This window comes from Oncorhynchus clarkii, chromosome 18, assembly GCF_045791955.1.
Source record: "Oncorhynchus clarkii lewisi isolate Uvic-CL-2024 chromosome 18, UVic_Ocla_1.0, whole genome shotgun sequence".
Classification (NCBI taxonomy): Eukaryota; Metazoa; Chordata; class Actinopteri; order Salmoniformes; family Salmonidae; genus Oncorhynchus; species Oncorhynchus clarkii.
In genome coordinates, this window is record NC_092164.1 from 24,155,564 (window position 1) to 24,182,311 (window position 26,748).

Below are 26,748 nucleotides of genomic sequence, written 5' to 3' on the forward strand. Positions count from 1 at the left end.
GCACACCCGATTCTAATAATTAGCTGATTGATAAAGCTGGTTGTTAGTTACAACTGGGAATGGAGAGAAAATCTACAGTATGGTAGCAGGGTTGGAGACCCCTGCTATAAATCACAAACACACACAGTGTGTGTACAAAAATATACAACTGTTAACCCAGCAGCAAATATTTAAATCTATAAAATTATCCAAAACAGATGATACGAGTTGAGGCATTTTTGAGTTTCGCTATAATTGCTATTTATACTAAACGGGTTGTTCCAAATAATGTTCATGGAAATGATAATATGCATTAGAGAGAGAGAGCGAGAGAGATGAGGAATGGAGTATATTTGTTTTAATTGGCATCATAACCCATTTTAAACCAAAACTTGCCAATGGGAAAAAGAGGGAGGAAATGTGTCCTGCAGTAAGCCTAGGCAACTCTAACCAAACAGCCTCATCAATGTTACATTCTTGAGGAGCTTGGTTCATAGAAAATAATGTGGTGTGGATAAGAAGATTGACTGAAATTATGTTGAAATGTGTCATCACTCTTGACAAGTGGAGGCACACTTCTTCGCTACATATCATTGCAGCAAAACAAAAAATGATCTCAAATACAGTTGACTAGCATTTGATGACATAGAGTTGGAAAAACAGAATCATCCCAGAGCCAGTTCTTCAGTAATACATCTGATTGGGAATAGACACTATAAATATAGAATTGTAGATCACAAGTGAAAACCACACCAATCATACTTTCTAAAAGTACATTAATACCTACAAAAAACATTTGGCTTAGTATATGCACAACATTACATACTATTTCTAGGAAGTAGCTACAGGAAGTATTCATTACATAGTTTGTGAAACTAGCTCTTGACTGTCAAAACTGTCTGGTAAAACTCGGAACGATGGCTTGTTCTCTTTTAGTCACGTCTTCCGCCTTCAGCGTCTTTCACCTTCAGTGTTTTCTATCTACAAGTCTTGTAAATGCCAGAGAGGTAAGCAGCGACTGGAATCTCTAACGTTCAGCTCATACAAGGTTAGTGATTCTAACATGTACAAATAAGGAGGCGGGGGGAATACTGGTTCCGTCCTTAGACAGGAGGTGGATGTGACGGTATCCTGGAAAAGGGAGTAAAACAGCTGTAGTAGGTAATTGATCCCATTGTATTACATGCTATTATGTACACTACTGTTCAAAAGTTTGGGGTCAGTAAGAAATGGCCTTGTTTTTGAAAGAAAAGCAACAAAAAAACAGAATAGAAATAGGAGTGGGAGGCCCCGGTGCACAACTGAGCAGGAGAACAAGTACATTAGAGTGTCTAGTTTGAGAAACAGACGCCTCACATATCCTCAACTGACAGCTTCATTAAATAGTACCCGCAAAACGCCAGTCTCAACGTCAACAGTGAAGAGGCGACTCCGAGATGCTGGCCTTCTAGGCAAAGTTCCTCTGTCCAGTGTCTGTGTTCCTTTGCCCATTTTAATATATATGTTTTATTGGCCAGTCTGAGATATGGCTTTTCCTTTGCAACTCTGCCTAGAAGGCCAGCATCCCGGAGTTGCCTCTTCACTGTTGACGATGAGGCTGGCGTTTTGCGGGTACTATTTAATGAAGCTGCCAGTTGAGGACATGTGAGGTGTCTGTTTCTCAAACTAGACACTCTAATGTACTTGTTCTCTTGCTCAGTTGTGCACCGGGGCTTCCCACTCCTCTTTCTATTCTAGTTAGAGTCAGTTTGCGCTGTTCTGTGAAGGGTGTAGTACACAGCATTGTACGAGATCTTCAGTTTCTTGGCAATTTCTCACATGGAATAGACTTAATTTCTCAGAACAAGAATAGAATGACGAGTTTCAGAAGAAAGTTCTTTGTTTCTGGCCATTTTGAGCCTGTAATCAAACCCACAAATGCTGATGCTCCAGATACTCAACTAGTCTAAAGAAGGCCAGTTTTATTGATTCTTTAATCAGGACAACAGTTTTCAGCTGTGCTAACATAATTGCAAAAGGGTTTTCGAATGATCAATTAGCCTTTTAAAATGATAAACTTTCTAGCTACAATAGTCATTTACAACATTAACAATGTCTACACTGTATTTTTGATTAATCTTTCTGAATATATTTTAATGGACAAAAAAAATAAAAAATCTTTCAAAAACAAGGACATTTCTCAGTGATCCCAAACTTTTGAACGGTAGTGTATGACTGTCATATTAGGAGGTTATATATTGAGTTTGTACAAAATGCTTAAATACATGGATGAGTCTTACCTTGCTGAATACATGAGAAAGGCAAGGTATACTGTCCGACAAAATCATTCCTTGACGCCTTGTCGTAGTCCTCCACGACAAAGCGTACCAGGGCCAGTTCAGGCACATGGATGGTGAACCGCAAAGTGTCATACCACACTGGATTGAACCCTGAGCAAACACAATTCATTAATATATAAAATAATATAATATAATACTGTAATATACTGCTTTTTGTATCAGCATTTCTGTGAAAAGTTACATTATAACCATTTATGCGGTTGGGATTTAATGGGTCTATATATTACCATTGTTGTCTATGTATCTGGTCTCCTGCTTGGCCTGGTCTAGAGGAAGTCCATGGATCTCCACTCTCACAAACGGGTCCACAACGGAGCTCTCCTTGATATTCACTTTGGGAAGCTGCTGTGCACTGATCACCTTGAAAACACACACAAATATATACACACACACACAATGAGAGAGCTTGAGGTCAGATGGGTAGGTTAGCATTCCACTTGGTTGCTGTCGTTTTTCTGTTGTAGCTCAGGTTGTGTCTTAGGTAGGTCTCCGTTTGTTATTTGTACCTGAAAGCAGAGACTGCAGGGTTGGTAGCCTTCCCGGTTCTGTGGAACCTCAGGATCGAACCTCCTCTCTGACATCCTCATGACGTCAGGTTTGAGGACATAGCCACAGCGGCCATTTTGACTGAACAGTCCATCGTTGAGGTCCATCTCAACCCCTGCCGTCTGGAAATTCAACGCAACTGAGGTAGCAAGGAAAACAGAGACATTAACCAACTGATCCAAATGAACAGAAATATGAGCTTAACTTAACTAGCTTCAAAAAGTCATGTTGGGAAATTGGACATTTATATTTTGTTTAATCATTGTGTCGTGCCTTAGAACAATCTAAAATGGCCCTCACCTACCTATTTGAGTCCCTGTGTTTCACATCACCTGTGGGTTGAAGTTGGAGGAGTCTGTTCTGAGGCCACTGGGATAAACCCTGGTCAGCTGCCTGGCATTGTGATGCACAAACTCTTCCCCTGGGAGAGACAGGCAGTTAATCATACATGAGATGAGCTTGAGGAACCATGCAATTGAACAGTACACAGACAAAGCACTGTGTCTTCTAGTCGTTCTGCCTCTGTTTCGGCCCTTGCCACTGAATGAATAACTGACTAAATCCCACAAATCAGACAACATTTCCTTTTAGTAAATCAACAACTTTTGGCTTCTGTTTTGCGGTCCAAACAGAACGACACAAACTGTCCTGAGTGAGTTAGTGACTGGTTGACCCTGACTGATGATGTCATGAGTTACTGTAGGGATTCAAGCCCCACTTGCCTCTCTCAAGTGTTTGCGGGCTTTGGACTCTGTGAAGGAGTATATCTCGTAGAACTTGGAGTGAATGCGGGAGTGCTTGAAGCTGCTGAAGTGGACACTCTTGCAGTAAACCACGCAGTCCGACAGCTCCCTTGACAGATGCTGCTTCATTTTTCTGAAAAAAAGAAGGAGAGTTGAATTGAATAAGCTTGTTTGATCCACAGCGGGGAAATTGGAGTGTTGACCTTACTAAGCTACCTTCAATTCAACTACATATAAATTGAGCAATGGCTTGGGGCAACTGCACTAGGAGGATTGGATATATACAGTAAAACCCTAGTTTTGACAATAGACAAGGCTGTGCGATAAGAGCAACGTGGCACTCGTAAAGTTCGAGAGAAGGAGTGGAGTGTAGCTAGCCATGGGTGAAAGCTGCAAGTGGACCCGGGACAACCCCAATATGGAGTAAGTGATACTTCACTATGAAGCCAACCACAGTAGGTCTGCCAGTGCCAATCAGGCTTCGATGACCGTAAGGTTGAGGTATGCAGGCGGGCACACGGCCAGACTAATTAGCAATGCAACCAGGCATCCCAGTCCTAGTGCACACCTGGGCTGCCTCTGTATGAAAGCAGATCCGGGGCCGAACACAAACAGAGACTCTGAGCTACAGTCTGTGTTTAGGACAGGACAGCCATCATCAGAGTCAAGGTCCTCCCAGAGCTCACTGCTCCTGTAGACTACTGGCTTTACCCCTGATTGCCATATTGATCAAACCATGTCATCCCTAGTATGGCATTCTAATTTATGCCGTTCATTAAACATAGAGTGCCAATGTTAAATGATCTCTTAGACCCATGGACACCCATCTAATCTGTTAATGGCCACTACTTCTTATTGACCGATATCGTGAAAGAACCAATAATAAAGTCAGAGGTGCTTCAGTGTTTAGCTACATAGGTGATCCCTGACTTCAATTTAAGTGTCTCATTTTAGAGGGCTCTCTACCTCTACCCGCAACCTTCCACCCAACAAACAAACAAACAAACAAACAGTCAGTCAGCCAGTCAGTCAGTCAGTCAGTCAGCCAGTCAGCCAGTCAGTCAGTCAGCCAGTCAGCCAGTCAGCCAGTCAGTCAGTCAGTCAGTCAGTCAGTCAGTCAGTCTTCTCTCTCAAGACAGTAGTACAGTCTTGAAAGGGTGTTGGTGCCGTCGGCTCCCTCGTCCTCTCTCTGTCTATGGCTATCTCTGGTGTTCGCATGGCACCATTAGGAGGCTCACTTGGTCTAGTCGCTGGCTTTAGCCCTATATCTTTCATGAGCGATGTCAGAGTTGAATGCAACTCTTGGACAATATCAGTCCTATAACAGTGTTATAACTTGGTTAAGTCAACACATCAGCAGATTCGGACTAAGATAATACACTTTTGCCCTGATGGAATTGAGGGACAATGGAGAAGTGAGTGACTGACGTCTTCTGCTAAGTGGATATGAGAGCGGGAGATGGAGTTGAGAAGGAGTGACTGAAATATATACAACTACATCATGGCAGGCCCAGAGTTTAGTGACAGGACTAGGATTGCAAAGCTACCGGTAGTTTACCAAAGTTACCGGAATCCTCAGTAATTTTGGTAATTAACAGAACATCTATGCCAATCTATCGTAACTTTGGTAATTTATACTTGAATAACTTAAAAGTATATATATTCATATATAGTATAAATTGTTTTTTGTTTTGCCTGTGTCCATATTGTCCTTGAGTTTCTAGTAGATAGACCACATGGTTCAAGAGAAAATAGACTAATTAATGAAAAAAAGCCCACCTTGGCTGCCACTGCGGAGGTTCTCTCCCCCCCCACACACACACACACACCCACACAGACACACCAGTAGCCTACTTTGGCCATGCGTCGGAGGCTGTTGCTATGGAGGCTGTCCTCATCGATGTCAGCCGCGTCGTCCTCGTCGCTTCCCCTTGAGAAGAATCTTCCCCTTCAGCTCCTGTTAGTCAGAACAATGGATCTTTTCATCACCAGGGAATAGATATCATGCTTCTGTACCAGGGCATGCTTCAGAAAGCCTCTCGACTGCACCTCTCTCTCAACCCATCTCTCTATTGCTTATTGATAATGGAACATAATAGATATTTAGAGTCACCTGCATACTTAGTGATTGTGGGCACAGTATTCTACAATCACTGAGGCAGAACAAATATACATCATGCACAGACAGATCATAGTCTTTACATTGAGATACAGGGCATATAATGTCTTTGCATTCATTGTCCTACATGGACCTGCAGGTCACGCCCAATACAATGTCGAAAGACCAGGCTGAGAGAACAATCAATCGTATTCTATTCGGTGCTGAGGGAACAACACTGTGGCTTTTTAATAGTTCACGGTGCCAGTGTTGCACCTTACAGCACAGATCATATGGCCCGGGCAGTACTGACAGAAAGGTAGATAGCAAGACAGTCTCTACTCACTCTACAGCAGGGTTCCCAAACTCGGTCCTGACTCGCTGCTGTACAACACCGCAGTGGTTCTAATTGACAGGATGACCGGGTATTCTGATACCTGGGAGGAAGGGGGGAGTGAATAATTCAACACTGGACTGCAGCATTCTCAGTGTGAGGAGAAAGGCTGTACCTGCTACCAGCAGCTTCTCCACTCAGGCAGACAGGACAGGGGTCGCATGGAGCAGCCCAGACCACCATCCAGTTGCAGACAGACAGAGAGTGTGTCCCAAACGGCACCCTCTATGTAGTCCATCCACTACATTCTGGGCTGTCCTGTATGAGTGGTGCATCCCAAATGGCACCTTATTCCCTATGCAGTGCACTACTTTTTAAATTTTTTTTAATGTATTTTACCCCTTTTTCTCCCCAATTTCGTGGTATCCAATTGTTGTAGTAGCTACTATCTTGTCTCATTGCTACAACAATACGGGCTCGGGAGAGACGAAGGCTGAATGTCATGCGTCCTCCGATACACAACCCAACCAGCCGTACTGCTTCTTAACACAGCGCGCATCCAACCCCAAACCGGAAGGCAGCCGCACCAATGTGTCTTGGATTCCTGTGTGTAAAGTACTGCACTGGTAAATGCACCATGAAAATGCTAAAAAAAAAAAAAACACCCCTGTATTCTGTACTGATATGTAAACATTATGTCATGATAGTGCAGAGAATACCTGTGAGGCATACCATGCAAAGAGGTTTAATCTTGTCATTACAATTTCTTCGGTTTAAATAAATACCTTGAAGGCATAGTTTCTCAGTGCGTTCACAACATCTTTGAAGAGGATCTTGGAGGTGAAAGTGTGTCCGTGGTAGACAATAGGCTCTCCATTGGGACCGTCCCAACAGTCTACTTCTACACACCGACAGCCTCGCTTCAAAGCCCTAACGAGGAAGAAACAAGTTAGCATTTTTGGACTTTGTCCCAGAGTATATTCATTTGAATGGACAACGATCAATCCCTCAGATTCTGTCTTCCAAAAGTTGTGTCGTAATTCACCTCAAGACAGAGATCAAGATCGTCTCTCAAGAACGGCCTACTAAGCCTTCCCATCAGCCACCACTGGTGTAGAGTACATACCGTATGTATCCCTCGACACTGCTGTGTCCTCGAAGCTGGTCCTCCATCAGGTATGTGTTGTGTGAAGAGGAGATTAAGTAGTGGTTGAGGAGCTGGATCATGTCCTGGCACAAGCTCTGTTGTCTGGGGTGGAAGATGGAGCCCTCAGCCGATGCCAGGTACATCAGGAAACTGTCGATAGACATAGCCTTCAGCATCCTGGCTATGGAACACAAAAACAAAAAAACAAAAAAACAAAAATTGCAATCAGTTCAAACCATATATTTTTATTTTTCATTACATCCATCATGATATTCATTAAAATATATTTGTTCTTGGTTGAAATAACAAGAACTGCTTGACCATGATGTTGACCTGATGATATGGCTATTGACCTGATAATTCGTAGGGTGTGATTGGTCAGCTATAGCCACAAATCATGCCAGGGTCAGAGGTCAGTACTACCTGTGTCAGAGGGTTCGTAGCGCTCGATGAGCTCCATGGCCAGCTGCTGAACCCCGTCCACCTCCTCCAGTTGTTCATCTCTCAGGAACTCCTCCAGGTCCCGCAGAGACAGCTTCTGTAAGTCGCCAGAGTAGTCCTGGAACACCCTGAGAACGTCCTCTCTCTGGGTCAGCATCTTGTGGAACAGAACAAATTCATCAGGGCTTTGTAAATACATTTGATTGATTGGTTTAGCTTGTCAGAAAGGATACTGGTCAAGCTTCTCACTCTCGCCCATGTTCTCGATCAGCTTACTCATGCCTTTGATCCAGGACTGGGCCTCATCCGCTGAGCTTGCCACCAGGTCCAGGTTGCCACGGCGACCACGGAACACCAGGGTGAAGCAGCGGCCAGAGGGAAACTCGTCTGCGATGCTTAGCAGAACCTCTGACTGGTGGCCCTCACGCACCGTCTCCACGTCACTCACAGAGACTGTTGAAAGGGAGAAGAGAAGCGGAATACTATCTAGTTAGGTATCTCTTTAGGCTAAAGGGAATAAGTCAAGTCTTTAGGTACACGGTGAACCCTATAGCCCAATATTATCACTCACTTCAGTGATGATAAAACTAGAGCACTGCAACGACAAAATTACTCAAAGCAGTGTACAAAACATTAGGAACACATGCTTTTTCCATGACATAGACTGACCAGGTGAATCCAGGTGTCACTGACCAGGTATCACCAGGTATCACTGGTCAGTGATACCACTTCAATCAGTAGAGATGAAGGGTCGAGACAGGTTAAAGAAGGATTTTTAAGCCTTGAGACAATTGAGACATGAATTGTGTGTGTGCCATTCAGAGGGTGAATGAACTGGTTTGAGAGTGTCAAGAATTGCAACATTGCTGGGTTTTTCACACTCAACAGTTTCGGGTGTGTATCTAGAATGGTCCACGAACCAAAGGACATCCAGCCAACGTGACACAACTGTGGGAAGCACTGGAGTCAACATAGTGCAGCATCACTGTGGAACGATTTTGACGCCTTCTAGAGTCCATGCTCCGACGAATTGAGGCTGTTCTGAGGGCAAAAGGGGGTGCAACTCAACATAAGGAAGGTGTTCCTAATGTTTTGTACAGTCAGTATATAGCCTGCTGCCGAACATAATCTTGATGTGGACAATGATATAATATGTATCAAATGTAAGAAAATGTGTGTCTGTCAGTAGGTGATGTTGTCTAAACGTTGTCTAAACATGGTCTAAGCATGTACTGTAAATGTCACTACTCACATGTGGAGTGGGTGTTCCCGGCCTTCTTGGACTTGTACCAGATGGGCATGCAGTCCTCCTGCAGCTTGAAGTAGCGCTGCTTCTTCCAGGTGCGAGACTTAATCTTCCTCATCACCGTGCCAACGATCATGGACTGGAGGTTGTCATCGCCCTGGATACCTGATCAGACACATTAGTAGGAGTCAGGGGCTGAAGTCGAGTAGGAGTCAAGGCCCAGATTACTGTCCTGTCCTGACATACATTATGGCAACCGCTCAATATCAGTCAACAGTAGCCTGGTCCCAGATCTGTTTGTGCCGTCTTGTCAACTCGTACAGATCTGGGATCAGTCTAAGTGAACGGGACATCCATCTCAGTCTCACACAGAGCCAGAGATTCATCACACGGCCCACCGGGCATACACTGGTTCAATCAACGTTGTTGGAATGTCATTTGTCAACATATTGTGATGTGGAATCAACGTGGAAAACGTAGAAACATTACAAAATCATTTTCATTCAATATATATTGGGGTGGTTGAAATTATGTTGAAATTATGTTGAATTTTATTTTTGATAGACGGTATTTTACTTGACCTTGTTTCAATGTTGATAGTAAAATTGTATTTTTGAATCAACCTCAATCTTTTCAGCATCATGCCATCAACCTAAATGACGAGGTATATCGAAATGAAATGTGAAGGCACAGTCCAACGATTCCTTCCTAAACAGTGACTCCTACTGGTATATGAGGGGGAAACACACTCCAGTGAGAACAAGTCAACAATCCAGATGGCTACATCTAAACTCAGCAAAAAAAGAAATGTCCCTTTTTCAGGACCCTGTCTTTCAAAGATAATTCGTAAAAATCCAAATAACTTCACAGATCTTCATTGTAAAGGGTTTGTAAGTTTCCCACTGTTTCCCATGCTTGTTCAATGAACCATATACAGTTAACGAACATGCAACTGTTGGACGGGCGTTAAGACACTAACAGCTTACAGATGGTAGGCAATTAAGGTCACAGTTATGAAAACATAGGACACTAAAGAGGCCTTTCTACTGACCCTGAAAAACACAAAAAGAAATATGCCCAGGGTCTCTGCTCATCTGCATGAACGTGCCTTAGGATGCTACAAGGAGGCATGAGGACTGCAGATGTGGCCAGAGCAATAAATTGAAATGTCCGTATTGTGAGACGCCTAAGACAGCGCTACAGGGAGACAGCTGATCGTCCTCGCAGTGGCAGACCACGTGAAACAACACCTGCACAGGATCAGTACATCCAAACATCACACCTGCGGGACAGGTAAAGGGTGGCAACAACAACTGCCCGAGTTACCCCAGGAACGCACAATCCCTCCATCAGTGCTCAGACTGTCCGCAATAGGCTGAGAGAGGCTGGACTGAGGACTTGTAGGCCTGTTGTAAGGCAGGTCCTCACCAGACCTCACCGGCAACAATGTCGCCTATAGGCACAAACCCACCGTTGCTGGACCAGACAGGACAGGCAAAAAGTGCTCTTCTCTGACAATTCGCAGTTTTGTCTCACCAGGGGTGATGGTCGGATTCGCGTTTATCGTCAAAGGAATGAGCGATACACCGAGGCCTGTACTCTAGAGCGGGATCGATTTGGAGGTGGAGGGTCCATCATGGTCTGGTGCGGTGTGACACAGCATCATTGGACTCAGCTTGTTGTCATTGCAGGCAATCTCAACGCTGTGCGTTACAGGGAAGACATCCTCCTCCCTCATGTGGTACCCTTCCCGCAGGCTCATCCTGACATGACCCTCCAGCATGACAATGCCACCAGCCACACTGCTCGTTCTGTGCGTGATTTCCTGTAAGACATGAATGTCAGTGTTCTGCCATGGCCAGCGAAGAGCTTGGATCTCAATCCCATTGAGCACGTCTGGGACCTGTTGGATCGGAGGGTGAGGGCTAGGGCCATTCCCCCCAGAAATGTCCGGGAACTTGCAGGTGCCTTGGTGGAAGAGTGGGATAACATCTCACAGCAAAAACGGACAAATCTGGTGCAGTCCATGAGGAGGAGATGCACTGCAGTACTTAATGCAACTGGTGGCCACACCTGACTGTTACTTTTGATTTTGAGCCCCCCTTTGTTCAGGGCCACATAATTCCGTTTCTGTTAGTCACATGTCTGTGGATCTTGTTAAGTTTATGTCTCAGTTGTTGAATCTTGCTATGTTCATACAAATATTTAAGCATGTTAAGTTTGCTGAAAATAAACGCAGTTGACAGTGAGAGGACGTTTCTTTTTTTGCTGTGTTTATGGGCTGTACTCAGCTTAGGAAACAAGCAGTGTTCGTTTCAGTTGAGCTATTATGTCAACGCAGATTGACACTGATCAGCTTCCATACTCGTTTGCGCAGACTACCTACATAACCCTAGCCCTAACATCTCAGTCATTCATTTGTAGAGAAATTGGATATTGAATTGTGAACGCAATTGATATGTTGGATTCACATCTCCATCTCAACGAAAAATCTAAGTTGAAGAATAGCACTACATCAAATCAAACTTTAAATGAACTTCACATCAAGTTTGATTTGGTCCTATTCTTCAACTTAGATGTTTGGTTGAGATGGCAACATTAATCCAACATATTAATAATTTGTAGATTCAATTAGAAATCCATCAACCATCCTTCATATAAAAGACAATATCCAAAGGTAAAAGTGAATTATCAATATAATGAATTTGGCATCCTATTTATAGGGCTAATGGTAACTACTTCCAAAGATCCAATCAACCGTGGATGAATGATAGTATACCTAGCTACATGTTGAAATTATGGGCTGCATTTACACAGTCAGCCCAATTCTGATATTGTTTCCACTAACTGTTATTTTTACCAATCACATCAGCTCTTTTTCAGAGCTAATCTAATTGGAAAAAAGACCAATTAGTGAGAATAAAATATCAGAATTGGTCTGCCTGTGTAAATGCAGCCAGTGTCCTTTGTTGGGCGAATCAGGTGTCAATGTTGCCTACATAAACTCAGCCTCACTCCGAATTGACTTTCACATACAGCTCGTGTTAGAAAAGTTAGAGGAGTTACTTTAAAAACGATTTAACGTTATTTAGGTAGTCAACACAAATGAGTATGAAAGTTGATCAATGTCAAAATCTGTTGAGATGAAAGCTCAGCTAAAACGAACACAGCCTGTTTCCAAAGCTAAACAGGGTACATAGAGGTAGGTCATCTGGATGGTGGACTTGTTCTCACTGAAATGCATTACCCCTCACATACCAGTAGGAGGCCCAGTTTAGGCAGAAATCGTTGGACTTCGTCTTCACATGTTATTTCAATATGCCTCTTCATTTAGGTTGAAACAATGACGTTTATTCAAACATTCCATTTTACTACAACATTGAAACAAGATGAAATAAAATATGACTAATCAAATCTAAAATTCAACAGAATTTCAATCACCCAATTGAATATACAATCCAAAATATTTTTTTTGTGTTTCTATTTGGAATTTTCAACCCAATTTCAACATATACATAGTTCTGATGATTATGAAATGTGATTAATGTAACAACCTGTTAGTCAGGTTAAGTCAGTGTATTTCAGTTTAAGTTTTAGCCTAATTTCTATGTTTACAAAGCTGGTTGAAATTAGATGACATTTTTCAAATTCAATGTACAGTATACACACACACACACATACATTTTGTAGTCCAAACTATCCTCTCCACTGATTCCATTTCTTCTTCGTCTTCTAAATCTCTCTGTCAAACCGTCTGACCACATAATTTCACTGGGTTCAGAAAAACTAAAACAAAACCATTTATCACAAATAATTGAATTCATCCTCACCAAGAACTCCGCAACACATTTAAATGTTACAAATTGAGGCTTATATTACAGTCAAGTACATACAACAGTAAGTAGGCTAGCAAACGTGGAGGAATTAATGTATTTACAGACATAAAATGAAGGGACAGCAGGTAGAGCAAGGATAGCTACTGACTCACCCGGTGGAGGGGCATCTCAGCTGGGTCCAGGTGGGTGTTGTGCCTGTTGTGGTTCTGGAGCTTCAGACAGGGAGGGGAGCTGGCCCTGTCTGTCTGGGTCAGCTCTGACTCTGCATGCCGCTGTAGAGCGCTGAGAGAGAGGCAGGCAGGGATAGCTGATCCTTACTGAGTCAACAGTCGCCAACAACACTCTGACACACCCTCTATCCCTCCCTCCCGCCAGTCATCCAACCTCATCTTTTTTCTTTTTTTTTTCTCCATTCAAAGGGTCCTCTTTAGTGTTAAATGGCCAGTCAGTTTGAAATGTAATGAGATGTACAAAGATCAAGTACCTGAGCCAACAGCCAATATGTTATTACTTTAAGCTTCAGCTACACATTTCAGGTCTTCTTTTGATAAATTAAAAAAGGTACTATTCATTCATAAATGAGGTGAAAGTTTATGTAGGTGCCCCAAACTGAACAACTGGGGTCATACTTTTCCATAAATGACTAACCCCATGTTACCAACATTACAGTATACCACACATCATTGTGCTTATTTTTTATACACACTGTTTAAGGACTTTTAAAACAGAACTTAACCATGTTAACGCTTTGAAATGATTTGAGATTTGTTCAAGACAAAGACAATTAAACCTGCTGCAATGAGCCCAAGTGAACCCACACAAAGAAGCTTCAAGCCTACAACAGAGGGGCCAAGTACATCCTCAAAGATGCTCATACATCAGGTCAGTGTTTTTAGAACAATGCATAAACCAAACGTGGGTCAGAGGAGAGTTTAAAGAACAAAGACACATTACTCAATGTTTTTTTAAACTTTATTTAACTAGGCAAGTCAGTTAAGAACAAATTCTTATTTACAATGACGACCTACCGGGAACTGTTCAGGGGCAGAACGACAGATTTTTACCATGTCAGCTCGGGGATTCGATCCAGCAACCTTTTGGTTACTGGCCCAACGCTCTAACCACGAGGCTACCTTCCACCCCAAGTTCACATGCTTTGCCACTGACAGTGAACAAGGTTGTGTTGAGGCCGGAGTTACCTCTACAGTTGAGCACTGAGAACATTAACTTATCTTTCTGACCGAGTCTCCACTCAGGATCCAGAGCATCAATAATGCACTGCAGCAGCTCAGGTTTCACATAGATAGACAGGGCCAAGGCTCAAATGGGGGGGGTCCCTTAATCTGTCAACACTGAAGCACACCAACACGTTTACTTGGAACCTCTAATTTACACAATACAGAAGCAGCTTGATTTCAGTTCATTTCCATACACTAGCCTATTTGAGATGTGTATATCAATAACACATCCATGTAACTAGAAAGCAGTTACTTTGTAATATGTTATTACAATTAATTATTACACAAGAGAAAGTATGCCACATATCACATATGTCAAGGTGTAACATTTTATTGTGCCGTCTACTTCAATTTCAGAACACTTAGTGAAGTGAAGACTCCAAATGTCCTTGAGAAAAAAATATATATAACTAATAGTTTGAGACCAAGTGAAAACGCATTCATACACTTCTGGAGATCGGGCAGGCGGTTTGATCTGAATGAAAGATACTGTAAGAAAACGGCTGAGTATAGAGCTTTCATTCAATACAGTCTTTCTTCACAAAATAAGTGCCCCTTTATGAGTCCGTTCGTCATTCAAACTGGTGGCTTTTTCCTGTTTCTGGAAGCTGGGTCCTTGCTGGTGGGTGTCACTCAGTGCAGCTGCATGGTACGTAGGGTTGCAAAATTCCAGTAACTTTGGCAAAATTCCCAGGTTTTAAATAAATCTAATTTGGAAAATTCCCAGGAAAGTCTAGGTAAACGTGGGAATCATGGGAAAGTTACCATATTGTGCAAGCCTGCTGAAAAGGTAAGGGGAGCTACTGTGTGGGCAAAGGGATGCCTCTGGGGTCTGTGACTTGGCCTTCCTGTAGGTTCTTCACCAGCTGTGCCAACCAGCGTTTGGTGGTGGTATCGTCCTTCAGGACTTGGGCAAACGTGGTGTCTTTAAGCTGGTCTGGTAGACACTGACGGAGGGCCTCTCGGGCTCTGGTGTGGGGGCAGAGGTGAGAAAAACAAAGTCATGTTAGTTATGATAGTGAGTAAGCCACTTTCAGCAGAATCAATTATCTATCAAGATAAGACCATGACCACATCCACTGTTTTCAGAGTTCCCAACATCACTTCCCCAATATGTTTTTGTTTAGTAATTCCTGAAAAATTGCTTCAAAACACTGAAGGATTGAACACAGACTAAATGAGACAAGCAACAGCGGGTCGAAGAGTTGATTTCAATACCTGGAGTTGTCTGACAGGCGTAGGTAACAGCGGACAACATGTTTCAAAAGACGAGCAGAGGGCTCTTTGGAGAGCTGAAGAACCATTTTGCCCTGAAAAAGACAGTTGTATAAAAAACAATTTAGGGGGCAACCAATGTCTAGAAAAGTATAATATTTTGAATATCGGTTAACCTTGATCTTACAAGTATCATGGCCACATGGGAGAAGCGTTCATACGTTTGGCAAATGTATGCCAGCCCTGTGTCATCAAGGAGTATTTTCTGTAGTATAAAAGTCGCTACCTGTGGAACAAAAAATGAGGGTTGAAATACATGTATCTTTAGAGAGAGAGAGGTAGAGGGCGAGAGCGAGATGCAGAGAGCGAGAGATATGTACCGTTTTGGAAAGCTCACTGCCAGACTCCATTATGCGAAGGCACAGGGGAATGATTTCTGTTGTCAACAGGAAGTTGATCACTTCCTGCTCATCTGTTTTGACCAAGGCACCTGCCAATCAAACAGGAACAAGTTATAGAGAAACATACATGACACATACTGTATAGTCAAAGTAATTGGATCATTTCATTACTTAGGCAATGACAACATCAGAGAGTGAGAGAGAGAGAAGAAAATACAGAGAAGGCCTCATAGCAATAGAACCACAAAAAATGATAAAGATGATTTACCGATGACTCCTAGGCTGGTGAGTCGGAGGTACTCAAATGGTCGTGTTTTGCTGACAGTGTGTAAGAAGGGGTACAGGAATAGAGGAATGTGCGCTGCCAGAAATGCCGATCTGTGAAAGACAACAGTAAATAAGTTAGACATTTCGCATCATATAGAAGAAAACACAGACTGTTTTTGTTAATTTCACTGCAAAATTCAATCATGATGATAGAAAATCAAGTGAACCACCTTGTCTCTGGATGAGAGGCAACACACTGCAGAAGTGCTAATGCGTTGCATACTCTGTTGGACTGGTGAGCGGTGAGGGTTGGGGGGTTTATTGAGGGGTAGATGTTGACAATTTCCTATTTGTGAAAGAATAAGAAGAGGGTCATTGTCAAGTTTAGAGCCACACTCACAGAGAGGAAAACCATACTACATCCGGCTAGAGACTAGCCAGTGAGTGATATCCACAATCTTACCTGCAGGAGAGCAGCTATAGTTCCACAGGAGTGCCATAGCATTGGAGCCAAATCTGGCACGGACTCCCGTTTTTTACTGAGTTCAAGCAGGGCATTCTCGCGGGTCTCTGGGCTGGACAGCTCGTTGATCCACTGGTATATCTTTTCCCTATCCACTTGGGCCAGAGCCGTGGTTACAGCCTGTTTTACAGGAGAGGTGGACACCGTGAGCTAAACTGACATTGTGTTGGAATTATTCCGTTTACAAAAGGGTTAACGTGTTTCTTGCCACCTTAATGAATGAATGAGTTAGCTAGGTAGCTAGTGCTAGCTGGCTACCGAAACGGTAGCTAACGGTCAACAACAATATGTAAATTAACGTTACTTTCGTGGATACGGTAACTTTCCCACAAATAGTAGTTAGCTACCTAAGCTAGTAGCTGGCTCATTTAAAATGTGAATATTATCCAAACAATTTGCCACATGAGGGGTTCAAAACAGCTCTGTAACAAGTTCAGCATTACAGTTAGCTAGCAACTGTACTGCTGGCCAAATACAGGCCAGGGATTGGCCTTGTGCTAGCAAAAACAAAAGCTACTAACTATTGTTAACCTAGCTAGCTAACGCTAGCAACGATTTCGTGTACTTACTGCTCCTGTAGCCAGCATTCTATGCAGCGCTTGGATATTTTCGAAAAACGTCTAGTAAAATCTAAAAATGTGTTATGTTGTGAAAACAGAGAACGAAGCTCGCGAGAGCGCAACTGCGTTCCACCTTTGAACTCAGACCTGCCTCGTGTGACACGCCGGGAAAGTGACGTGGCTATTTCCGTCTTTTTCTGTTTTTGACCACTTCAATATATATATATTTTTTTTGTATTTTTTTTATTAACAACAAATCAATACATAAAGCACATGAGGGAACATAAGCATACATAGATGACAAACAATAGACAATCGAGCTAGGGGGTACAATATCACATTACAATTACACAAGGACCTTAAGGGATATGCATATACTTACAATTCTAACAGCTTTTTTGTTAGTAGAGCATTTAACCGTCTTAAAATACAGTTCAATTTCTTTTTGTATTGTACGAAAATTTGGTTTTCTGTTTGTAAATTTATATTTGTGTATATGAAATTTGGCCAAAAGAATAATGAAATTAATTACATCAAAATGTTTCCGCTTATTTCTATTGTATGTAAAGAATCCAAACAGTACATCTCTCCACAATAGTGTAAAATCTTCATAAATGTGTTCAATTATAAACCTACTTATGTCTTGCCACAGTTTTCTTACATGCATACAATGCCCAAAAAGATGCAAAACTGTTTCTGGGTGGTCATTACAAAAGGAGCAATTTGAGTTGATGTTTTCCTTAAACTTCTTCATATTTATGAATAATTTTAAAGGAAACTTCCTTAATGACCACTTCAATATTATGCACATTGCAGCCGACCGACTGACAGATATACAAATAATTTAGCACCATAAATAACTACTCATTATTATTTGTAGATAATTCAGTCAGTCACCATTTACCTACAATGCGACATGGATTTGATGCTCTCCAACACATCATCCAGTTCATGAAAAAACGATACATGCTATATATGTATAATTATATAGGTATTTGTGGATTAATTTACATCTACTGGTGTATTTCATGAAGGCATTCGTTTTTGCGAATTTTGAGTTTGGGGTCCATAGAAAAACGAGGGTGTTGATCCACATGCTCTCAAATGAGCTATAATATCCCATTACGACATGCCTAAATATTGTAATAAAACAGGCAGGGAGCAGATCTCGAACCTTCGACCTTCTACCCCTTGGTCCGGCGCGCTATCGACTGTGCCTCAAAAGCATGCTCGTGTGGCATAGTCGATTTTCGTGCATATAAACCCATGGTCGTTACAATATAAACCTTAGCTACAAAAAATATTTTTTAAATGTAACATTTATTGATCTAGGCAAGTCAGTTAAGAACAAATCCTTATTTGCAATTACAACCTACACCAGCCAAACTCAGACGACGCTGGGGTAATTGTGCCTTATGGACTCCCAATCACAGCCGGTTGTGATACAGTCTGGATTCAAACCTCGTTGTCGGTAGTGACACCTCTAGCACTGAAATACAGTGTCTTAGACCACTGAGCCACTTGGGAGCCCCAAAATAATAATAAATAATGTCAGAGTGGTAATCTTTGATAATATTCAATTTTATTATACTCACATTTGTGATGTGTGTACATAACATGAACACCCTTTTCTGATGATCTGCATCCCACACACAGAACAACTAAAGATTGGGTTGAGCACAGAGTGAAACAAGGAGTTAGACTTTTTCATTTTACTTAAACGATTATCTGTTTTTATTCATAGGCATTGAAGTTAATGCCATGTATAGTACCAATGTATGTTAATAGGACCAGGTAGCAGGAGGATTATTCCACTGCACCAATAAGCGCTAAAAGATTTGTCTGTTAGTGCCCAGTTCTATAAATGCATCTCAGTCCATCCAGATCTCCTCTGTAGCATTACTCATTAACCAGCCCAGCCAACTGTGTTTGTTTTGTTTTGGGGGGGATGATGTGATGCAACCATAGATGGGTGTTCATTAATTGATGTTAGTTAATCCTTCAACAGTTGGCTAGAACACAGTCCCTTGGCCAGAAAAAGTTTCAGAAACACTGGGCTAGATAGCACAGCCTACAGCCTCAGTGGTTGCATCTTCAGTGTATCAAGACCAAAGAAGTCGGCTACATCTTTGTATAAATATAAACTGGCCGATATGTCAATGTGGATCTGTCAATTGGCAGGCCATCATTGTAAATAAGAATTTGTTCTTAACTGACTTGCCTAGTTAAATAAAGGTTCAATAAAATAAAAAAATTAAAAACATAATAAGAATCGGCCAACTTGATTGCTACTTAGCTGAGTAATGCTTTGATCACCTAGCTCAATGCTGATTGCTGAGGATGTTTGACCATTCGAGACTGTTCAATCCTTTGGGACAAATGTCACAGAGGCTATAACAGAGCCACTACTGCCATAGCTAATAATAACCAACACGAAGCTCTTTGATTCAGATTTAAGAAATCCTATTGGTGATAGTGCATATTATGTGTACTATTTATGAAACTGTGTTACTGGTCCCAAAATGTTCAGAAACTCTGCGTACCATAAACACAAGACATGAATACACAATGAATGCTATATGATAATGCAGCGGATCTGTGCACTACTTCACATTTCAGTCATAATTATTGGAATTCTCATTCTCATCTCTGATCCTGAGATATCATCCAATAGGATTTAGCCAAGTGTTTACTACGGCTGTGGTGAGAAAGCCGAGGTAATAGCTAGAGTGGAGAGTTCACCAGCTATCTGTCTGTCAGCCTGGATACCTCCTTTGATCATACTAGATTCATTCCTTCACCATTTGCATCCGGTGCTCCTGTATTTAAGTCTAACCTACGGGGAATCAGGGATTAGTGTCTGCGAATGTTTCATGTGAGGCTGGCAACATCAGCGCCAGGTCCTGGTAAATATTAGACTAGAGCAGCATGGGAATCAATGCCAGCTGACCTGGATAAGAGGACAGTGGAGCAAGTTAATGATTCAACCAGTGTTACAGAGGGACAGACTGCTTAAATGTCCCGTTTTGGGGGATGAAGAGACAGACTGGATGGGTTGGTGTGTGCTCGTGGAGCAGAGAGAAAGGGGGAATACACTTCTGCCTTAAATTGGTCTGAGTCCTTGTCTCGGACGACCCAACTCTGTGACTATTACGCATCATGGCTAAGCTGGTGGAGTGTGTGCCCAACTTCTCAGAGGGCCGGAACAAAAAGGTGAGTGGGCGTGGGAGATACAGAAAGTGGGTTACCTGTTGGCACAGCAGAAGGAAGCTGTTAGTAATAGTCTGTGGTGTGATTAACACAACACACATGATAGCTTTATATTCGTCATGTAAGAAGACTTTCTGTCGGAAACATCGATCTTGATTACCAATGACATCATTTTTATTTGACATGTTTCTATATTTTACGAGATCAGTGTGTCTGGAATCAAGGGGGGCTCAAGGAGACTGTGAATACCTAAGCAAACAAACACTTTTAAAGTATAATCTCAATCCTGAATATGATCTCGAGATACCAACAAAATGTTTTCTGAATAACTGTATGTGGACAGAAACAAGCTATAAGAGTCAATGTGACTTGCTCCCATTCCAGGTGATTGATGCCATAGCAGAGGCCATCTCCAGCACGGAGGGATGCAGTCTGCTCGACGTGGACCCTGGATCCTCCACCAACCGTACAGTCTACACCTTTGTAGGCTCGCCACAGGCTGTGGTGGAGGGTGCACTGAACGCTGCACGCACTGCCTTCCCACTCATTGATATGACCAAACACTCAGGTAGGAGATAGAGAGAGAGAGAGAGAGAGATAGATAGAGAGAGAGAGAGAGAGAGAGATAAAAAGAGAGACTCTCACATGACTTAGTCAAACAGTTATGTTCAAAGATCCCACATGACTTTTATTTTATTTATTTGACCTTTATTTTAAGTAAGCAAGTCAGTTAAGAGCACATTCTTATTTTCAATGACATCCTAGGAACAGTGGTTTAACTGCCTTGCTCAGGGGCAGAAAGACATATTTTTACCTTGTCAGCTCGGGGATTCGATCTTGCATCCTTGCGGTTACAAGTCCAACGCTCTAACCACTACCTGCTACCTGCTGCCTGACCTCACTTTTAAGTGCAAATAAAGGGTGGCTAAGTACTGTTGATAAGTTGTTTAGTGTGTTTATTGGAATAATATGTACGTTTGTTGTAGGGGAGCATCCACGGATGGGCGCCATGGACGTGTGTCCCTTCATCCCTGTCCAGAATGTCACTATGGAGGACTGTGTCAACTGTGCCAACATATTTGCCCAGCACTTAACAGATGTGCTGCATGTACCTGGTAGGTTTTCCTCTCTGACCTATTGACCTATAGTTAACATATTGGCCATTTACTTTGCTGTGGACAAAGCCATAGGGTCAGTTTCATTGCAGTGCACCTTGACTCTGTGTATTCTTTCTCATATGGTAATCATCCCTGGCTTACAATTGGCTCATTCATCCCCCTCCTCTCCCGTAACTATTCCCCAGGTCGCTGCTGTAAATGAGAATGTGTTCTCAGTCAACTTACCTGGTAAAATAATGGTATTGTTCTCAGAAAGCCACATAAAGGTGAATAAGACACATTGTCGTTTCTCCACAGTGTATCTTTATGGAGAAGCAGCGAGGAAGGAGAACAGGAGATCTCTTCCCTCTGTCCGGGCAGGGGAGTATGAGGCCTTGTCTGAGAAAGTGAGTTTGACCTAACTTCATTGTGTTCGTACCCTATGGGCAACATTTCCCTCGTTGTAAAAGAGCATAGATCTGTGAAAAATAAGCTAAAAATGAAAAGCGGTACTTTACTTTAGACGTTTTTTTGTGAGAAGAACCATTTTCTGGATCCGCCCTTGTCTCGCTAACACTGCTCTAGTTCAACTCCCAGGCTAATTGTTGGCAACGGCTGATGCAGAAGAAATAGACAAATCCAATGTAAAAAAACAAAGTCTGTAGCTCAAACGCACAATGTTTAAGAGGGGTTGGAAGCACTAAATTATACCGATGTGTCTATTGTCCTCAGTTGAAGAGGACAGAGTGGTCTCCTGACTATGGCCCTGCCGCCTTCGTGCCCTCCTGGGGAGCTACAGTAGCAGGCGCTCGCAAATTCCTGGTTGCCTACAACATAAACCTACTCAGCACCAAGGAACAAGCCCATCGGATTGCACTAGATATCCGGGAACAGGGCAGAAGCAAAGACCAGGTAGGGTAGGCTCGCTACTGTACATCTTGATCGCCCAATGTCAGAGATGAATGACACACAGCTACTTTGGCTTCGGAAGAGATTCTACTCATTTTTCTGAGACATCATTGTTTTCCTCATCTTTATAACTGATGCTGAACTAATAAAGGCCTATTTTTGAGTCATATGCCTTGTCTGCTTCCAAAGAGAGCAACATGATTGATTTGTATTGTAGCCGGGTCTGCTGAAGAAGGTGCAGGGAATGGGCTGGTACCTGGAAGAGGCGAACATAGCCCAGGTGTCCACCAACATCCTGGACTTTGAGCTGACGCCCGTCCACACTGTTTACGAAGAGATCTGCAGCGCTGCCAAGGTACAACAACACAACAACAACCACAGTTGAAAACAGTACAGCATTTTTGTACAAAACCCTCGCACTGATCTGGTGGTTTGAACCAGTGACATAAGGACAACTAATACTGTCAAAACGTTCAGCCAGTTTGACACCTCTCCTTCCTTCCTTCTTCCCCCCAGGACCTGAACCTGCCAGTGGTGGGCTCTCAGATTGTAGGCATCATGCCTCTGAGAGCCGTGCTGGACTGTGCCGACTTCTACATCCAGAGAGACAGGCTCTTCATTGTGGAGGAGGAGCACAAAGTCCGTCTGGTCATCAGTAAACTTGGGCTCGATTCACTTGGGCCTTTCGACCCCAAAGAGAGAATCATAGAGTGAGTACCAATGAGTGCACAATTTCCATGGTCTAAGGGACTTTTTCCCCATTCTAGTCATTCAAATCTATTTCTATGGTTGTGACTCTAGGTACATGGTGGAGAGGACTGAGGAGGACAAGCGTCTGGTGTCTCTGTCTCTGCAGCAGTTTGTCCGCAGCGTGGGGGCCAGATCCGCTGCTCCGGGAGGAGGGTCAGTCTCTGCTGCCGTCGCTGCAATGGTACAACCATCTTTAATATCATGTAGATGACTATATTCCCCGTATGACCTTGCCCAGCACATAGGAATAAACCAATATAAAGTATGTACAATACAAGGAGTCAAAGGTGTGTGTGTGTGTGTGTGTGTTTCAGGGGGCTGCTCTGGGAGCCATGGTGGGTCAGATGACCTATGGGAAGAGGCAGTTTGACAGCCTGGACAGCATCATGCGGAGACTCATCCCTCCCTTTCATCAGGCCATGAATGAACTGCTGGTCATGGTGGACGCAGACTCCAAGGCGTTCAGTCGCTACATGGTGAGAGGAAAACATATCATGGAAACCTTCAGTCTGGGTTAACCGGGCTAGTGAAAGCAGGAACTATACAGGAAAAAGAGACTGAAATCCTAACTGAATATTTTTCACTATTGTTTCACTTTATTCTGTTTCAGAGCAAATTCAGATTGGATTCCAAGCTGAGAAAAAAAATACTTAGCTAAACTTATGCCTTGAAAAAAAAAAAGAAGTTTTGTCACGTACACCGGATAGGTGCAGTGAAATGTGTTATTTTACAGGGTCAGCCATAGGAGTACGGAGCCCCTGGAACAAATTAGGTTTAAGTGCCATTGCTCAAGGGCACAGACAGATTTTTCACCTTGTCGGTTCGGGCATTCAAACCAGCGACCTTTCGGATACTGCTCCAATGAGCTAACCGCTGGGCTACCTGCCGCTCGATGCGACCCTACCTGACGCAACCCTGCCTTTTAGCGAAGCGGAGAGTCGCACAAAATATGATGAATATTTCAGATGATTAAAGTTCAGGTGAAGAGCGAGTGATAAAAACTATGTTTTTGTTCCTTGTAAATGCTTACTTTGAAGGTTAGACCCAAGGTAAGATCTTGATGTTTTATTAGGTTGAACTTTCTCGTTTTCAGGCTGCATTGAAGATGCCAAGAAACACATCAGATGAAGTCAAAAGGTGATTGCCATGCTACCAACATGTGGCAGTTCTGTCGAATCCAAGATGTCAGAGAAGCATGTCATTAAAGTAGATGTGTAATTAAGCACACACACACACACACACACACACACCTTTAAACAGCACAGCATGTTGGAACTGTTTCAAACCATCTTTACTTCAGATTGACATCTATGGAAACTCATTACTGTACATTCTCCTGTATCCCGCCCTCACCTCATTTTACCTGGCAAGCAACCTGGCCTATCCCTGTAAACATGTAAAGCAGGCTTTCCCAAAAAAGACTGGTTAACTGTAGTTCATTTACTGTCAGCTCACCTGATCTAATAGTATGTAAGGTGTAGTCTTGTAGTCATGGTGTCGTCTTGTCATGCTCCAAATCTAATTTCTCTACTCTTCCTCTTTCCTATACCTTATACCTATCCCCACCCATAATCCTGCTTCCCATAATCCTGGTCTTGCTTTTGACCTGCCTCTTCCCCTATCCCTACCTAATCCTGCCTTACCATTACCCCTATCCCTGTTCCTGCCCCAGGAGGGAAGATGCCATGCAGGAGGGTCTGAAGCAAGCCGTGGCGGTCCCACTGTCTCTGGCTGAACGAGTCAACCTGCTGTGGCCTTGTCTAAAGGAAATGGTGCTCTACGGAAACGTGGCCTGCAAGTCTGACCTCCAGGTATCGTGACTGAAACCGTGAACAGAGTCCCTGTCTTGTCTATGGACTTTGCATTGCAGCTTTGCAAGCACACCTGAGTGGAATGCTTTAATGACATAACTGTGGAACATTCTGATTCCTGCCAACTGCTTATCTACACATACCATCTTACTGGCATACCGTAAAACAGCATCTCAAAACACCAGGACACCCATAAGTGTCTCTATTTAGTCTGGTTGCAAAATGTTTTCCTGACAGATGCCCCAGAGCTATGACATGCATTGTACTGTAGACAGCCTACAAAACATCTTCCTTATATGGTTATTATTTGTGGTGTTGCAGGTAGCAGCTAAAGCCCTGGAAACAGCAGTGTTTGGAGCCTACTACAACGTTGCGATTAACCTCAAGGATATCGCAGATGAGTCCTTCAAAGTGGCTGTAAGTTACAATGTAGCCTATAGGTCTTTCTCGCTCCAAAATGATGTAGCCTAGGTTACAACGTAGGTAATCTATCAATACTGGAAAATGAATCAAAACAACAAAAACGGCTTGATTTTGATGAGAGCCAGTGGATTATTACATTGTTATACAGTTATTTCATAGTTACACTTATACACTCATGTTTTGTGTTTTGCAGACTCAACAGAGAGCGTCAGCTCTGCTTACTGAGGCCAGGGAGAGTGCTAATGCAGTCCTGGATGCTGCAGAGAGAAAAGATTGAAGAAGTTACCACATTACCAAAGCACCACCCACTGCCTGCCTAAGCCTCAAACCAGGCTTTCAAAACCATCAATTCTCATAACACTTTACAAAATAAACTGGGTTCACTCAAATAAATGCTTGATCAACTACTCCTCAGTCGTACTCCTTTGCTTTGTTAGGAATTCAAGAAACACTTGCGTAATGTACCGTATAGCAGCAGCTGACACCAAGCCAAGATATCACAGTCAAAGTGTTCTAAATCACATGAAATACAATAGTACCACAATGTTTCGTGTTCTCTCTTCCACGTGAAGCTATGATGATAGAGTAGTATTATTTGCTTCTGAATGACAAAGTGATGCAAGGTGTGTCTCGGGACATGAACCCCGCCCATACCTCAGCTCCACCTGTGTAGTACAACAGGCAGGACGACATGACGGGAATTAAAGGTTGTAGTTTATCCAGTTCCTTTAAGTAAGAGAACATCCTTCACACAAGACAAAGGACAGAAATCGAGAGCTGCTTATACATACCAGTTACAGGTGTGTACACTCTTCATTTAATCTGGGTTCTATGTTAAAAATATGCATGATTTATTTTATCTTTCTGGCACATATTCAGTATTTGCATATCTCAAATGAGTATTCATTATTCTTTTGATTACATGTAATGTATTGGAATACCTTTAGGCTTTGAACAAGGAACTTTGGGCAGGTCAATCTGTTTTATAGCCTTATATTAATATGATAAAACAGTGGTTAAAAAAAACGTAATCCTTTGTTGCAATTTTCTTATCAAAGTAACATATTTAATCGCCGGAAATGTTTGACAGCAGCTCAGGTAAAATACCCTCAATGTTTTGTCTGCTCGACATATAACATTTTATGAACATATTTTGCCTAGCTGTGTTTTAATGATCATTTTATTTTTGACTGCTTGTCTCATCTAGGGGGTCGTCACCCCTCAGGGTATGAATTAGATCAGCAGAAACAGCCTCATGGTGGTCCAGGGGGACCGGGGGGCTGTCCTCCTGGGGATAAGGACCACCACTCTGGGGGGGGACGAGACCATGGGCCTTCAGAGGGTCGCTACCCCTCCAGACCGCAGAGGCAGTGATGACCATGGAGGCAGACACAGCCCTGGTGGCAGACACAGCCCTGGTGGCAGAGGTGATGGTCACCATGGTTTCCATGGTGATCACCGCGGTTGCCATGGAGATCGTGGCGTTAAACACGGTAGCCCTGGTCGTAGAGACCATCACGGTCATGGTAGTGGTATGGAAAAGTGATAGCGATGGTGGTCATGGGCACGGTTGTTGAGGCCATGGGCGTCGCCACAAAAGGCACCAAATAGTAATATAGTAAAACACTTTATAAG

General features: G+C 42.8%; 2 protein-coding genes and 1 pseudogene across 3 annotated transcripts; 1 reads left to right on the plus strand and 2 right to left on the minus strand.

The window, feature by feature from the left end:
- Positions 1 to 1,018: 1,018 nt before the first annotated feature.
- On the minus strand, positions 1,019 to 13,362 carry LOC139372277 (1-phosphatidylinositol 4,5-bisphosphate phosphodiesterase delta-4-like; annotated as a pseudogene).
- A 301-nt stretch (positions 13,363 to 13,663) lies between these two features.
- LOC139373243 (CCR4-NOT transcription complex subunit 9) lies at positions 13,664 to 17,090 on the minus strand. 2 transcript variants are annotated; one of them, XM_071113543.1, is made up of 8 exons: positions 16,923 to 17,090; positions 16,294 to 16,473; positions 16,061 to 16,176; positions 15,832 to 15,941; positions 15,543 to 15,652; positions 15,350 to 15,448; positions 15,166 to 15,257; positions 13,664 to 14,916 (listed from the first exon to the last, which is right to left on the minus strand). In XM_071113543.1, the coding sequence occupies exons 1-8, from the start codon at positions 16,938 to 16,940 to the stop codon at positions 14,748 to 14,750; spliced, it is 894 nt and encodes a 297-aa protein (XP_070969644.1). In that variant the 5' UTR covers positions 16,941 to 17,090; the 3' UTR covers positions 13,664 to 14,747. The 2 variants fall into 2 exon arrangements, with proteins under 2 accessions (XP_070969644.1, XP_070969642.1); XM_071113541.1 differs by having other exon boundaries at positions 14,505 to 14,928; positions 16,923 to 17,060.
- Positions 17,091 to 19,765: 2,675 nt separating this feature from the next.
- Positions 19,766 to 25,520, plus strand: LOC139373244 (formimidoyltransferase-cyclodeaminase-like). Its single transcript, XM_071113544.1, has 13 exons — positions 19,766 to 20,126; positions 20,508 to 20,691; positions 21,110 to 21,238; positions 21,539 to 21,627; positions 21,953 to 22,132; positions 22,347 to 22,484; positions 22,646 to 22,839; positions 22,931 to 23,060; positions 23,194 to 23,355; positions 23,973 to 24,016; positions 24,552 to 24,690; positions 25,012 to 25,107; positions 25,307 to 25,520. Exons 1-13 carry the CDS (start codon positions 20,073 to 20,075, stop codon positions 25,388 to 25,390), a joined length of 1,623 nt encoding a protein of 540 aa, XP_070969645.1. The 5' UTR covers positions 19,766 to 20,072; the 3' UTR covers positions 25,391 to 25,520.
- Positions 25,521 to 26,748: the final 1,228 nt, after the last annotated feature.

What these genes read in the sequence shown, in the direction of transcription:
- LOC139373243 (XM_071113541.1), bottom strand. An exon ending in CACCAGCCTAGGAGTCATCG is followed by an intron (nt 15,653 to 15,831) that starts GTAAATCATCTT and finishes TTTGATTGGCAG; the next exon opens with GTGCCTTGGTCAAAACAGAT. An exon ending in CGCCTGTCAGACAACTCCAG is followed by an intron (nt 14,929 to 15,165) that starts GTATTGAAATCA and finishes TTCTCACCTCTG; the next exon opens with CCCCCACACCAGAGCCCGAG.
- LOC139373244 (XM_071113544.1), top strand. Translation starts at nt 20,073, where the DNA reads ATGGCTAAGCTGGTGGAGTGTGTGCCCAACTTCTCAGAGGGCCGGAAC. An exon ending in CCCAAAGAGAGAATCATAGA is followed by an intron (nt 22,840 to 22,930) that starts GTGAGTACCAAT and finishes TTGTGACTCTAG; the next exon opens with GTACATGGTGGAGAGGACTG. An exon ending in AGGCGTTCAGTCGCTACATG is followed by an intron (nt 23,356 to 23,972) that starts GTGAGAGGAAAA and finishes TCTCGTTTTCAG; the next exon opens with GCTGCATTGAAGATGCCAAG.